At 31.4% G+C, this 13,654-nt stretch overlaps 4 protein-coding genes across 4 annotated transcripts; 2 read left to right on the plus strand and 2 right to left on the minus strand.

The window, feature by feature from the left end:
* Positions 1-912: 912 nt before the first annotated feature.
* On the minus strand, positions 913-7,404 carry ELE39_001797 (ring domain at very C-terminus of large; the record flags this gene model as incomplete). Its single annotated transcript, XM_067345520.1, has 1 exon — positions 913-7,404. One exon carries the CDS (start codon positions 7,402-7,404, stop codon positions 913-915), a length of 6,492 nt encoding a protein of 2,163 aa, XP_067199408.1.
* A 379-nt stretch (positions 7,405-7,783) lies between these two features.
* On the plus strand, positions 7,784-9,361 carry ELE39_001798 (serine threonine phosphatase 5; the record flags this gene model as incomplete). Its single annotated transcript, XM_067345521.1, has 1 exon — positions 7,784-9,361. One exon carries the CDS (start codon positions 7,784-7,786, stop codon positions 9,359-9,361), a length of 1,578 nt encoding a protein of 525 aa, XP_067199409.1.
* A 177-nt stretch (positions 9,362-9,538) lies between these two features.
* On the minus strand, positions 9,539-10,128 carry ELE39_001799 (DNA-directed RNA polymerase II; the record flags this gene model as incomplete). The annotated part of the gene is made up of 2 exons (XM_067345522.1): positions 9,539-9,976; positions 10,030-10,128. 2 exons carry the CDS (start codon positions 10,126-10,128, stop codon positions 9,539-9,541), a joined length of 537 nt encoding a protein of 178 aa, XP_067199410.1.
* Positions 10,129-10,337: 209 nt separating this feature from the next.
* Positions 10,338-13,631, plus strand: ELE39_001800 (uncharacterized protein; the record flags this gene model as incomplete). Its single annotated transcript, XM_067345523.1, has 1 exon — positions 10,338-13,631. One exon carries the CDS (start codon positions 10,338-10,340, stop codon positions 13,629-13,631), a length of 3,294 nt encoding a protein of 1,097 aa, XP_067199411.1.
* Between the last annotated feature and the right edge of the window lie 23 nt (positions 13,632-13,654).

Consider the following 13,654-nt stretch of genomic DNA (forward strand, 5'->3'; position numbering starts at 1 on the left):
CTCTGACGTATTTAATTTTCGAGAAAAAGGTTAGGTACGAAACCAAATTATGTTATAGATCCCAATTATGTATTACTTATTATTGAGTCTATATGTAGAAGGATTATTAAACATCCGAGTGATCTGAATTTTTATGTATATCAATATTACACTTAAAAAAGTCTTCATGTCAGGAAAACAAACGATTATTGATATTGCAATACATTCGGGATTGAAAAGGTAGTTAACAATACAATCGCTTTAGTATATTAATTATTTTCTAATTACTTAACAATTGAAAATCAACTATCTCAACAAGCTTTGTTGAATGTACTTAACATTAACTCATATATTGATATACAAATATATAATGATTACTTAATAAGTAGATTTGTATAGTAATTTGTTACAGATATATAGCTTATTAGTATTATAAATATAATATTCGTTAATTAAAGTTTGAACATGATCTCATTTATACTTTAATTATTCTTGTTACTTTGCTTTGTATTTTTACCCAAGACAAGAAAATCCGTATAGTATTTTAATATTAAATACTTAAAAATAATAAAATAAACGATATAAATCAGTTTTGAAAAAAATTTAAAAATTACTTAAATCTTAATCATTTTAGACTAGGTATTTATTTGTATAAATAAATTTAATAGAATTAATTTACTGCAGTCACGTCTCCATAATCTGTGATTCCACCTCTGTAAAAAAAATATTAAATAAATACACGCATAATATAATTTACACTAATAATAATAAAACAAATTAAATTATTTTATATAATAACACAATATTAATAAAAACTACAATTTTTAGTACAATCCAAATATATATCTATTATGCTTTCATTTAATACATAGGTCTATTTAGTAAGCCACACTTTTCTTCGAGGCGGGCACAAGTGGCGGTAAAGATGGGAATTCAATACATCAAAGAAATACAGAGTGGGCATGTGGTTTTGTTTGATGTTCTAAACCACTTATAAATACACTCGGAGTGAAAAATATTGTTACACGTATTACATCTTTTTCTCGGTAGTGACCTGTATTGTGGATGCACAATCGAATAGCAGATGAGACAATCTTCTACACCATCTAAGTATAACGATAAATTATTTATCCATGTTAGAATGGCGTGAGTGACGTTTTTATATCTAACAGCTTTAATAACAGAAATGAGCCAGTTAGAGTTTTGTTTCTTAGACACTCCAACAACTCTTGGTATATTCACTTTTGGAATAACTAGCGGATGATGCTGTGAGAAAGTAAAATAGAGCGTGGCGGTGAATCCACGCTCAGAATAGCTAATTTTAATTGCTCTAGATGATACATTATGGTCCAATGTGATCTTTCTATCTGGGTTTGACATTTTCTCAATAATTAACGGGATATGATTGAATTCTATTGGGATGATGATGGGTGAAAAATAGTTAATAACCAACTTTTGTAAAATAGCTTGAGTTTTATCGTTAGAGTTGCATAACCATATTTCACGTATTATTCTTGGAAAATATGTAGTTAGAGATAGAATTATCCTTGTGGCTAGGAGCCATGTGAAACATAGGTTGCTGGAGTCCCATACCATTGATTCTGAACTTGAGTTTGGATCTAGCTGAAGGATCTCCTCGAGGCTAGCAGTAAGTAGTTTGCGTCTTTCAGTGTTTGAGGAGTTCTTGAATAACTCTAGCCAGTTCGTTTGAGAATTGATTGTTTTTTCAGAGCATGCTTCCATCGAGTGACTTATTTCCTCGATTCTGATATGATCTTCCAAAACTACCAGTGTTTGAAAAGCAAGCTCAACCAAAACATGAATTAAGGACAGTTTAATGGTTTTTTGTGTAATTTCTAGAACATCAGGGGCATCCAAAATATCCATCAAACCAGAAAATGTTGTATTTTTCAAAACTATCTCATCTAAAATTAATTCTGAGCTGCTTCTTCCTTTTATAAAGTATTGTAATGCCTGGCAAATCGAAACATCTTCATCTTCTAGATGTGAAGGAAGGAAATCATTATTAGTCTGAGATCTCAAATTTACCTGTTTTTCTCTTATTGCCTCTCCAATTACTATTGGGTTCAGCTCTAAAAGTGATTCAATACAAGGAGTCAAGTTCTTCTCTATTGTTTTAATATTTGGATTTTCTTTATCTGTACAAATAACAAAATCTTCAGAAATCAATTTTGGTAGAATAAAACTCCAGCATCCTAGTCTTTGTGAAATGTCTATATATATCGAATTTAAAAAGTTTAAGTTGCCAGAAATCTTTATAGAAGAATCATTTTCTTCTTTCTGTTCAAAATAAGATACGTTTATCGCGCTAAAGTATGTTTCCAATAACTGTTGAGCTAAAGAAGGCCCAATAAGTCTTTTCCAGTGAGAAGCTATTACTTCTATCCCTTTTTCAAAGTTTTCTGAGTCAGAATCTAAAGTTAATGGCTTTATTTCAGGTTTATCAATACAATCAGAGATTTTTAATCCACGATTTATATGTCCATGTACAATCTCATATTTATCTTCTTGATCCTGGTCCCGATTTTGATCTTCGACTTCATCAAAATCATCATCTTTATTCTTAGATATTAAGTACTCCCTTATGCAATTCTCAAGCTTCTCAATGCTAGTTATCGCATTTTTTAAATCAAAATATTCGTATTGTGTGCTATACCAGTTGTGTTCCTTTAGTATTAATAGTACAAACGACTGAAGCTTTAATGAATTTGTGGTTAATAGTTTTGAAATTTCCATAGCGTTTCCCTTAATGTTACCTAGCTTTGACTCTAGTATAGCTAATATCCACATCTTTCCAATATTTTCCGAATTTTTTAATATTACCATTTGCTCTATAAATATTCTCAATCCAGTATCAACTTTATAGTTCTTTTTAGACATTAATACAGCTGAAAGCAGCCCCAAAAACTTGTCGAAAGTGCTTAAAATATTTGTCTCTAGTTGAATTGTAATGCTTGTAAATCTTTGCTCATCTGGTATTAACACATCTTCCGAGTATAATCTAAGTCTTTGATAAATATTGCAGGAGAACTTAATTGTATTTAATACAAGAGACTGAATAACTATTGAGTATTCATCCAACTTTTTGACTATTTTTGGGTCACTATTAATTTCAGATGTCGAAATTTCAAAGATTCTTCCAACTAAATAATGAACAGACGAAGAAAGTCTAATCATTAATTTGGATATTTCTAAATTACCGTACTGAAATTCAAGCTCAATATTATCTTGAATGTCTCTACCCTGAACGTATATTGTCAAATATTCCTGTAACAATTCAATAGTGACTGCCATTAAATTGCATAATCTAGATAAATCAGACATATTTAGCAAATTTGAAATATCTAGGCTACTCAATTCCTCTGCCAATGTATCCATAAGTGCCATTATTGCATCAATATCAGATTCGATGTTATCGTTTTGAAATCCTTCGTCAACAATTATGTTTTTAGTACAATGTATTAACCTAGAAATTTTAATGTAATTCTTCTCTCCGAATTCTGAGAATCTTTTCATTTCAATATTAAATTCATTCAAAGTTCTCCTTGATAATTCATAGTATGTTTCTGGCAATTTTATTCCTCGCTCTTTAATCTTAATTAATGACAAAAATAAAGAAATTGAGTTGCTCTCAAACATATTAGAATACAAATAATCAATAATTATTGAGAGGTATCTATTTCTCATTTTCTCATTATCGTTCATTAATTCAAATAGGTAAACAAAGAAATCACTTGCTAAAATCGTAATAAACTTTGATTCTGGTTTATTATATTCACCGAGAATAAACTGCAAGCTATTACTGACTTGTTGAAAATCAGGTGTATGATGTATTTGTTCAGAGATTAAGTATTTTGTAAACTGCGAAATTAATGAGCTCACTTCCTCACTTTCATACATGAATTCGCTAAAATTGAATAGAGTTAAAATCAATTCTTTGTCTAGACTTAGTTCTCTTGAAGATGAAAACAACTTAATAGACTCCTCTGAAATAAACAGGTGTTTAACTGTGTAAATTATTAGCCAATAGCTAATCTTTGGATCCTTCATCTCATCAAAGTTGTTCGAACTTGATTCTATAGTGGAATATTCAGATATTTCCTTAAATACTCTCAGGAATCTTCGAATTTTAAAACCTGTCTCAAATAAATCCTTTTGTAAGCACACATTTTGGTTAGTTATTAAACTGTTTAGAGAAGCCATAATTCTCAAGAGTCTTTTGAACAAAATTTCGTTTCCAAAACTCTCCTTGGAGCAAGAGCTTGGCGTGCTTATGGCTCTATTTAAGTTCCTATCAATTAAAAGAGTTAGTTTATGAATAGATGATATTTTAAGACTGCTTATTTCATCACCAATATTAAATACCTCTAAAAGAAGAACTTTTTCCAGCTTTGATATTTCAGTTCTGAATCTTGAATTAGTAATTTCATAGCTTTTCGAAAAAATGGAATCAATAATAGGTATTAAAACACTTCTGAATTTTGAATTCTCAAACCAGCGATTATTATCTGAGTATATTAATAAAGATAAAAGTTCAGTAACAAAATCCTCAGAAATAATGCTGGCACTGTTCATAAAATTAATTAACAAAGCTCCAATATGTGACACTTCTTTTATATTCGAACTTGAGATTGGTTTGTTTGTAAGGGTTGGCTTAAGCTGCATTATAGTTAGGCTCATTAAAAAATCTGAAAAGGATTTTGATATATTAGGAAGTGAAGTTTTACTCAACTCCACAAATAAGTTAATGTAACACTCTTTAAAATCCAAGTTGTAGGATTTCTCACTATTGCTTTTTTTATTCTTACAAGTTATGTTTGTCGTTTGGATCCCATATTCATTTGAGGAGGCAAATATCTTGAAAATACTATCTGATATGTCTGCATTAACCTCCGGAAAATCTTTGCAAACTACTTCCAAAAAAAGTTGAGATAAAGTTATTTCTTTATCTGCTAGCTGCTTATGTAAAAAAGACTCTATAGTGATGGATGTTAATGAGTCTGTATTACCAATAATAATGCAAATCACCTTATTAAAAATAGATGTATTGTTGAGTTCCTTTTGGGAAAGGGCCAAGATAAAAGGCGTGAATACATTTTCCAAAATTTGGTATACAGTATGTATTTTTTTAAAATTAGTTTCAAGGGGTTCTTTCGATATTATCTTTATAAAATCTGAAAACATATTAAAAAATAAACCAATAACTTTTTGAGGTATTTCTGCTTGTCTTTTATCAATTGGTTTAATTACCACCTCTGTAATAGCTTTATTAATCAGTTTTAATCTTGAAGTTATGGTTTCAAACTCATAGTCTTCATTATTCTTTTCCAGAAGATTAATGTGTAAAAAAGTTTCATAAGATGTTTCTTCCAGCCAGAGTAAGACATTATTAATAAATTCTGAGTCATGTTTATTGAGAACTGTGCATAACTCTAAGAAGATGATGATTCTGTAGGAGTTTTGGTTGATGGATGATCCAGATTTAAGATTTTGGTGTTTATTTGATTGATCCATGTAAAATCTAGTCCAATAACCTGTCAAAAAATCATTTAGGTTAGAAATACAATGATGAAGGTTCCTTTCCCTACACTGTTCTACTGTCCAGCTGTGATATTGCAGAGAATCTATCATCATGTTTGAAAATTGTTCATTGATTTTAAATTGCGCTTTGGAGTAGCTTGCCAAATTAATAGAGCCTGAAGCAGTTTTCTTAGCAGTTAGAATAAAAATTACTGGGCTCCAAATGATCTTCGAATAGTAGTTAGTTAGAAATTCTTTGAGTTGGAATTGGCTTTCATCAATTTTGGTAAACTTTTTGTGTAAAAAATGCAACAAAATTGTATAATAACTTTCTAATGAACAGCCTAATAGGGTGGAGTTTGGAGTTCCTAATGATATTGTAGTGGAACCACTTTCAGAGTCTGTGGTAAACTTGACCAAGTGTAAAACAATAGCAAGAGGGATCAAACAAAGTAAAGGCAAGCTGTTATTTTGAATGCTTTCGTACAAAAATGCCATGAGCTCATTAAAGGTCTTAAAATAAAAGTCGGGTTTATTTATAATTTCATTAATTAGACAGATTTCATTATTGAAACGTGAAAATTCGTCCAATAGTACCTGAAATTGGATATTTGCAACGATATATGGCAATTCATAAAATAATGGCTGACAGCTTATTTGATTGGGATTACTTAGACATATTAATAAAGTTTTTGTGAAGTATTTAATTGGAGAACCAAACAATTTATTGGGGCCTTGATTCCAAATTTCGGGAAATAATTTTGAAAAAGTTGAGATAAGTTTTGGAGAAACAGCTTGAACATTAGAATTAGATGTGTCGCTTAGGCACTTGAGAGCATCAACAAATAGTTTAGAAACTGATAAAGTATGATTTGATAAATTATGAAAATTCTCAGGATAATTCAGTTTAAGTTGGTTTAGAACAATATACATAGAATAGGTCAAAAGCTGAATGGCATCTACCCTAATAATACTGCTGTAATTACCTGAGATAAATTTCCACAGAGTACCCATTTGCAAGGTATTCCAAAAGAAATTTCCTTTTGAATTTTCAAGTATTTGATTGACTTCTAGAGGGAGCGAATTGAAAATGAGGTGAGATGCGATTTGAAAGGAAGCCAAAGAAGATGAATCATTTTGCGTAATTTCCATAAGTTTTCTGATAGATGCAATAGAGATAGATATTATTCGATCAAACAGTTCTTCCTCTTCCGATTGTGATGAAACGTTCGCATTTAATTCACCTTTAATATTCTTCAAATTACAGCTTAATAGCCTACCGTATAAATCAAACATTGATGTTGAACAGAAATTTATCAATTTGACAATTTTCTCTTGTCTGTCCTTCCCAACCAATCCTTCTAAGCAGTTTAAAGCAGATTTTGACACGTCGGGCTTGAGATCATTACAAGAAAGCCAAAGAGCAGGAAAGAAGAGTTTGCAAAATTTCTCCAACCTTTTCCCACCGACAATCTTGTGTAGAAGAGACAAACATTCGTTTGAAAGTTTTCTTATTTTTGCATCTGAATCATAAACACCGACTCTGATATATATATAAGTAAAGTTAGAAAGAACAGGTTCCCAATCCATATTTTGATCGGGGTTTTCAAGGAGTTGGGAAAGTTGCTCTTTAAATGTAATCAGTCCTTTCATCCGGGTTAAAACATCCTTCTTAGACATATTGGTGAAAATTGGCACGAATGAAGAGTGGAGCGAATATGTAATTAGTTGTTCTTTGGTATGCAGAGCATCGGGATCACCCGATGAAATATTAAACTCGGAAAAAATTCCCCATAGAGACGTTGCAACACCTGCTCTGCCTTCTCCTAGCAGTGATATAGCCTTTGAGCTATTAATCGAGCTTTTAAATTTCCCTTTTGCCATTTATATTCTTAAAGTGTCATTTAGGCAAATATAATTTAAATGAATGGCGCTAAAAGTTAAACTAAATACAATTTTTAATTATAAAGTTATTAAATATAGAAATAAGCTAACACAAACGCATTCTAAGTTTAGTACGAGTCTCACTTCTTTGCCTTAATTCCTGTATTCAAATTGACAATTTTTGGTAGTGTATTTTAGTATTAAAAGTTCAGTAGTGGGATGCCAGTTTATGGCGCCAAATGTAGGCGCCCATATAGGACGAGCTTGTCCAACGGTGACGGAATTGGGGCGAAAGGGGCAATTACAGAAAAGTTTTGCATTTCTTGCCAGTGAATACGAGTTGCAAATAATAATCGATTGAAGAAAAGAAGTAGCAAGGATGGCTGACGAGAACACAAATTCGGTTAATGAGTCGGTTTCAGAACAATACAAAATCAAGGGAAATGAGTCTTTTAAATCGGGCAAATATAACGAGGCTATTGAGTATTATTCATTGGCTATAAAAACCTCAAAGGCCTCAAATGAAGCTCAAGATAAGAACTTACATATCTACTATTCTAACAGAGCATTGTGCCACATTAGACTGGAGAACTTTGGCTCAGCTATTGAGGATGCTGGTGAAAGTATTAAATGTTGCCCGAGTTTTTCAAAAGCCTATTATAGAAGAGGTATTGCATATTTCAATTTGCTCAAATACTCTCTTGCAAGAAAGGATTTTATGATGGTTTTAAATTTGACTCAAAATGACAGAGATGCCCAATCAAAGATTCAAATTTGTACCAAATTAATTAAGCAAGAAAAGTTTATGGATGCAATTTCGACTGATAGATCGAAATTGATACATGAAACTCTAGACTTTAGTGAACCTGGTTTTTTAGTTTCTGATGAATATTCGGGACCTCACTATAAGTCCTTGGCAGATAATTCAAAAGCTACTCAATCAGGTAACAAAACCAATTTGGAGTCTATAGAATTTGTTATACCTAAACTTCCGGATGAATCTCTGATTAGAGAGTCATTTGTAACAGAGCTAATTGACTTTTTAAAGAACCCAGAAAACAGATTACATAGGAAATATGCATATATGATTGTTTATGATTTAATACAAGTACTTAAAGAGGTTGCTTCCAAGCCATTAGTTAGAATTAATATTGGAAAACAAGAACACATTACCGTATGTGGAGATATTCATGGCCAGTTCTTTGATCTTTTGAATATTTTTGATATTAACGGTTTACCTTCTGTAAACAACGGGTATTTATTTAATGGAGATTTTGTAGATAGGGGATCATTTTCTGTTGAAGTAATTCTTCTACTTTTTACTTTAAAGATTATGTATCCATATCATGTGCACTTGGCTAGAGGTAACCATGAAACAAAGAATTTGAACAAATTGTATGGATTTGAGGGAGAAGTGCTAGCAAAATACGACTCAGGTCTTTATGATTTGATTAGTGAAGCATTTTGTTTCCTTCCTTTGGCCCATGTTATCAATGATAAAATTTTCGTAGTACATGGAGGTCTTTGTTCAGAAGATAATGTAAAACTTAGTGATATTGAGCAGCTTTATACTAGATGCGAACCAGCTGATTCAGGTTTTATGTCCTCATTGCTATGGTCCGACCCACAACAAAAAGAAGGAAGGTCTCCTTCTCCTAGAGGAGTGGGATGTAATTTTGGACCAGATGTAACGCTCAATTTTCTTAAGACTAATAATTTGGAGTACATTATTAGAAGTCATGAAGTTAAACAGGAAGGTTATAGCGTTGATCATGATGGAAAATGTATTACAGTTTTTTCTGCGCCAAATTACTGCGATTCTATGGGTAACAAGGGGGCATTCATTAAAATACACGAATACGACCTTAAGCCTAATTTTGTTCAGTTCTATGCTGTTCCACATCCACCTGTTCCAGCAATGAAATATGCAAATTCTATGCTTTCATATGGAATGTAATTTGTTGATTCAACATAAATCTTAAAAACTTTTTAATATGTTTTGATGTAAGCTAGGTTATATAAAATTAATAATAACGATTAGACTAGATTCCTACTAAAAAAATGAATAAGAATGGTTCATTAATATAATAATGCTTAATTATTTGTACCCAATGAAAATTACAATTCAATTACATTATTGAATGGAATCATCTATAGGCCCCAAAAAGTCACTGTTCATCTCTGCTACAGCTGACAAAGTCTCATTGTTGACTCCTCTTAGCCTAAGTCTAACTTGTGAATTTTGCTTGATTTGAATTTGAGTTTTCGTATCTATATATACTCTACTGCTTTGACCATCAATTCCACTTTTGTAAACCATATTCTCAGGTAAAGCCGACTGGCTTACAAAAACTCTCTTTAGAGGACCGCAATCTACAATAACTCCCAATTCATTAACACTCTCAACAACTCCATCTACAACTTCTCCCTTTATTGGACGATAAACAATAGCCTGATATTTCACAGGCACGATTATAAGTCCTGTACTATCTTGTACTCTGCCAGGCTGCTTCAAGATAATCTTTATCACACAAACAACATATCCATAAGGGGGTGCCCGCTGTCCTTCAACCTAAGATAAAGTGACTATTCGAATCTATTGAAAGAATTTAATTACAAACATACCTGGCTTCTTAAAATATCGTCAATATGCTCATTATACCTCGGACCAAGCTGGCTTGGTTTAACCAAAATATTTCTCCAAAGCTCCACAAAGAAAAACATAGTTTGTGATGTCTTTCTATTAAAACCTGCCTTCGATCTCGATACCTCAAAATATTTTTTTTGGTTTGAAAAATTGTATAAGAACAAGCGCGCAATTGTTGGCGCCAAACTTACTTATTCAATATTTAATGACAAGATAATGAACATTATGGGCCAGAATATTAAAAAAAGTATAAGAGATTAATAGGGGACAATAGTTAATCATCAACATGGCAAGGGCTCTTGCGCTTGAGCTCTTGGAATTTCTTTACAATGAGCTTATGAAAAAGTCTGAGGAAGGAGTGTATAGTGGGGAGGTTTTAGAACAACATGCATGTAGTGTGCTTGCAAATTTACATGCAAGCAAAGACCCATTTGGTATTTACCGTCAGGAATTGGATTCTCAAGATGATCGAAAAAAACGGTCAAACAATCCACTGAGCCACGTGATACGTAGATTGACAGAGGAAATCTTTGCAATCACAACAACTTTCAGTTATCCAATTTTATTAACTCCAAAGCTTTATGTTGTATGTATATCATTATTAAGCGAATTATCTTTGGGAAGACTTTCTTCTCTATTTTTAGAAACCTATGATGGCTATGTGGACAAATTTGAGAAAGATTTCAAAACATTAATGTTGGAAATGTTTATCAGAAAGGCTCCTTGGCGGATATTAGTAAAAAATCTCAACTATCTGATAAGGAATGTAAGCTCAGGAGTAGCTGGAGCCATGCATGATAGTAAAATTAAAACGGAGTTTCAAGAGTTAAGCTCTATTATTGGCCCTGAGATAAACAATTTAGGATTGTTAAATTTCTTACCCCTTTTTTTTACAAATTTCGAGTCATTAAAAAAAGGAATATCAAAAGGCAGGTATTCATTTAATTTCAACTCAGGAAAGGAAAAGAATAGAACAAATAGCAAAAGAACTTCAAATTTTGTGGGTTTGAATGCAATTATTGAAAAGTCCAAAATAGTTGAAAGTTTTATTAACTCTAAAAATGAAAAAGCTGCTCCGTCTGAAGCTGATCATCGAGTTTTGGATAGTTTTGCATTGACAAGAATTAGCATTGCAGCTCTGATGAGGGTTTTCAGTAAATTTGGAATTGAGTCTGGTAAAAAAATATTTACAGAATTTAATTTAGATATCAATTCTATTATTAATGCCTTTGAAGTAGTTGTAGCAACTTTGCTTTCAGGTACAGAGATGCTTAATTTAAGTGTTGATGAAGGAAATGATAGAGTTCTGGATTTAAAACACAAGAAAAACCCACAAACAATCTCACAACAAATATTTGAACTAGATGGAAGTATCTCAAATGATATATTTACCTTAGAAAACAAAACAAATACGTATTTACCATTTCATTTCCTTCATATCCAAATCGTCTCTGGGTTAAGAAATTTAGTTAAAAACTTAAGCAATTTAAAAAGTTCAAACAAATTATTACAAAATTCTTCAGGTTTAAGTAATTTAATTATAGCATATATTATGAGGATGCTAAATCAAATAGAAAGGATTCTCGAGTTAGAATGCTTAAGATCAACTATACAAGATCAAGGAAATAATACAATTCCTAATTCAGGGTTTAAAAGATATTTGGAGTTGATTCCCCCCGAAACTATTTTTTTGATTCAAGAAATTTCAAGTTACTATTCGCCATGCAGATCTATTTTTAAAAAAAAACTGTTGGATATTCACATTTCCCAATTGAAAAACAGTAGAAAAATGGTTTCTTCATTTTTCATGAATTCATTTGCTCAAGTTTTAAGTGAGGAAATTGGAGGTGATTTAGATTGCGATTTACTTACAGAATCTTGGGATCGTATCTTCAGAGAAATTGTATTCCCAAACCTATTGGACTCATACACGATTGATTTGTTCATATCAATGATTGCGAACCCTAGTATTCTCAATAGCTTATCTAGAGTCAACGTTGAATCCTTTTTAGATAAATATTTGGGAGTTATTACAAGGATTTTGGCTTATCATCCAGATTTATCAGCTAAGCCCTTTATTTTATTTATTATGAATTGTATTAAAAATTTAAAGGTTCAAATGCCTAATTTTGAGTGGTTAACTAATTGGATAAAAATTATCTTGAGCACTATTTGTATGCCTTTAATGACTTTCTTCCCACAGAAAGTTAATTGTGACATTAATGAACTCAAAGCAGCAATTAGCCCCATTAAGCCTAATAATAGAGTTCTGAATTTTCTTTCAATTTTGGCTTACCCCAAGATATATGCTGAGAATAGAAAAAAAGGTAAAGTGGACTTAATTCACATTATTTCTGATCTCCCAACTAACCTTTTGTTGGTATCAATATATAATTCGAACTATACAGGAAACAAAAGATTACACACTATGACAGTTTTAAATGTTTGCATTAAGCTACTAGATTTCTTAATTAATGATTTGATAAGCTCACTTGAAGATTACGAAGGACAAACAGGAGGTGATTGTTTGCCTTTGAATGAGTCGATGATTAGTATAGAAAAGAAAAATATTATCAAATTGGTTTCTGGAATATTAAAGGTATTCCCCTATTTATTTCACCAAGGAGCAAAATATTCTCAGGAAATTTACGAAAAGATCGTAAAAGTTATTACTTTCATCATTACTAAGTTTGATGAATTATTATTCCATGATGATGTTTTTGAAGTTGTTTTAAACTTACTTAAGCCTGATTTTCACTCTAATCTAGTAATAATTTCTCCAGTTTGTTGGGTAATTGGAGAAGTCTTTATTTCAAAAATTAACAATAATTTACTTGAAAAACATGAAAAAAAGATTTTTAAGCTAATTGATAGTTTGAAGTTGCTGATAGAAGGTTGCTGTTTGAAATATAACCAAGTTTACAATGAGTTGAACAAGAAAAACTGCAACTCAGAAACTGACACAGATTCGAACAGTGGTTTAAATGATGAAGCTTATAGTGAATGCTCAAACTCTTCAAATTCTTCATTCATCTCCAACTCTTCTGTTGAAATCGATCATGTTGCTTCTGAAGATGGGCTTGAAGAGAGTATCGATAGTTTTATATCTGCAAGTGGTGGAGCTATTGGAGGCGGAAAAATAGCATATAGTGGCAATTTTACAAACAACGAATATAATAACGACAAAATGTATAATAAAATGATTGGAATCCCTGAAGAAGACGATTTGAAGGATATTTACACATACTTGGACAATATTTACCTAATGGAGTCAATTGTATCAACTCTATGTAAGATTGGACTAAGTTGTAAACAATTCAAATCAAATATTGCTATGTTATTAGATATTTGTTTAAGAAAACTCCTGATTGGGAATTTTGAAAATAACTTCGAAAATGAAAATTTGCTTTTTCAGGAAGATCAAATTATACAGTATTCAAGATTCATTCTATCAAAGAAAATTAGTCTTTGTATTAAATCACTAAACCAGTCATCTGTCTTTTCTTCTACATTAAGCAAATCAACAGAACTTCCAAATAACTTATTTTGCAATAAAAGCTTAAGTTCAATATTGTTCTAGACCTTCACTAAATACCAAACACA

The sequence above is a fragment of the Cryptosporidium sp. chipmunk genotype I genome, assembly GCF_004936735.1.
Source record: "Cryptosporidium sp. chipmunk genotype I strain 37763 chromosome Unknown contig_2, whole genome shotgun sequence".
NCBI lineage: Eukaryota > Apicomplexa > Conoidasida > Eucoccidiorida > Cryptosporidiidae > Cryptosporidium > Cryptosporidium sp. chipmunk genotype I.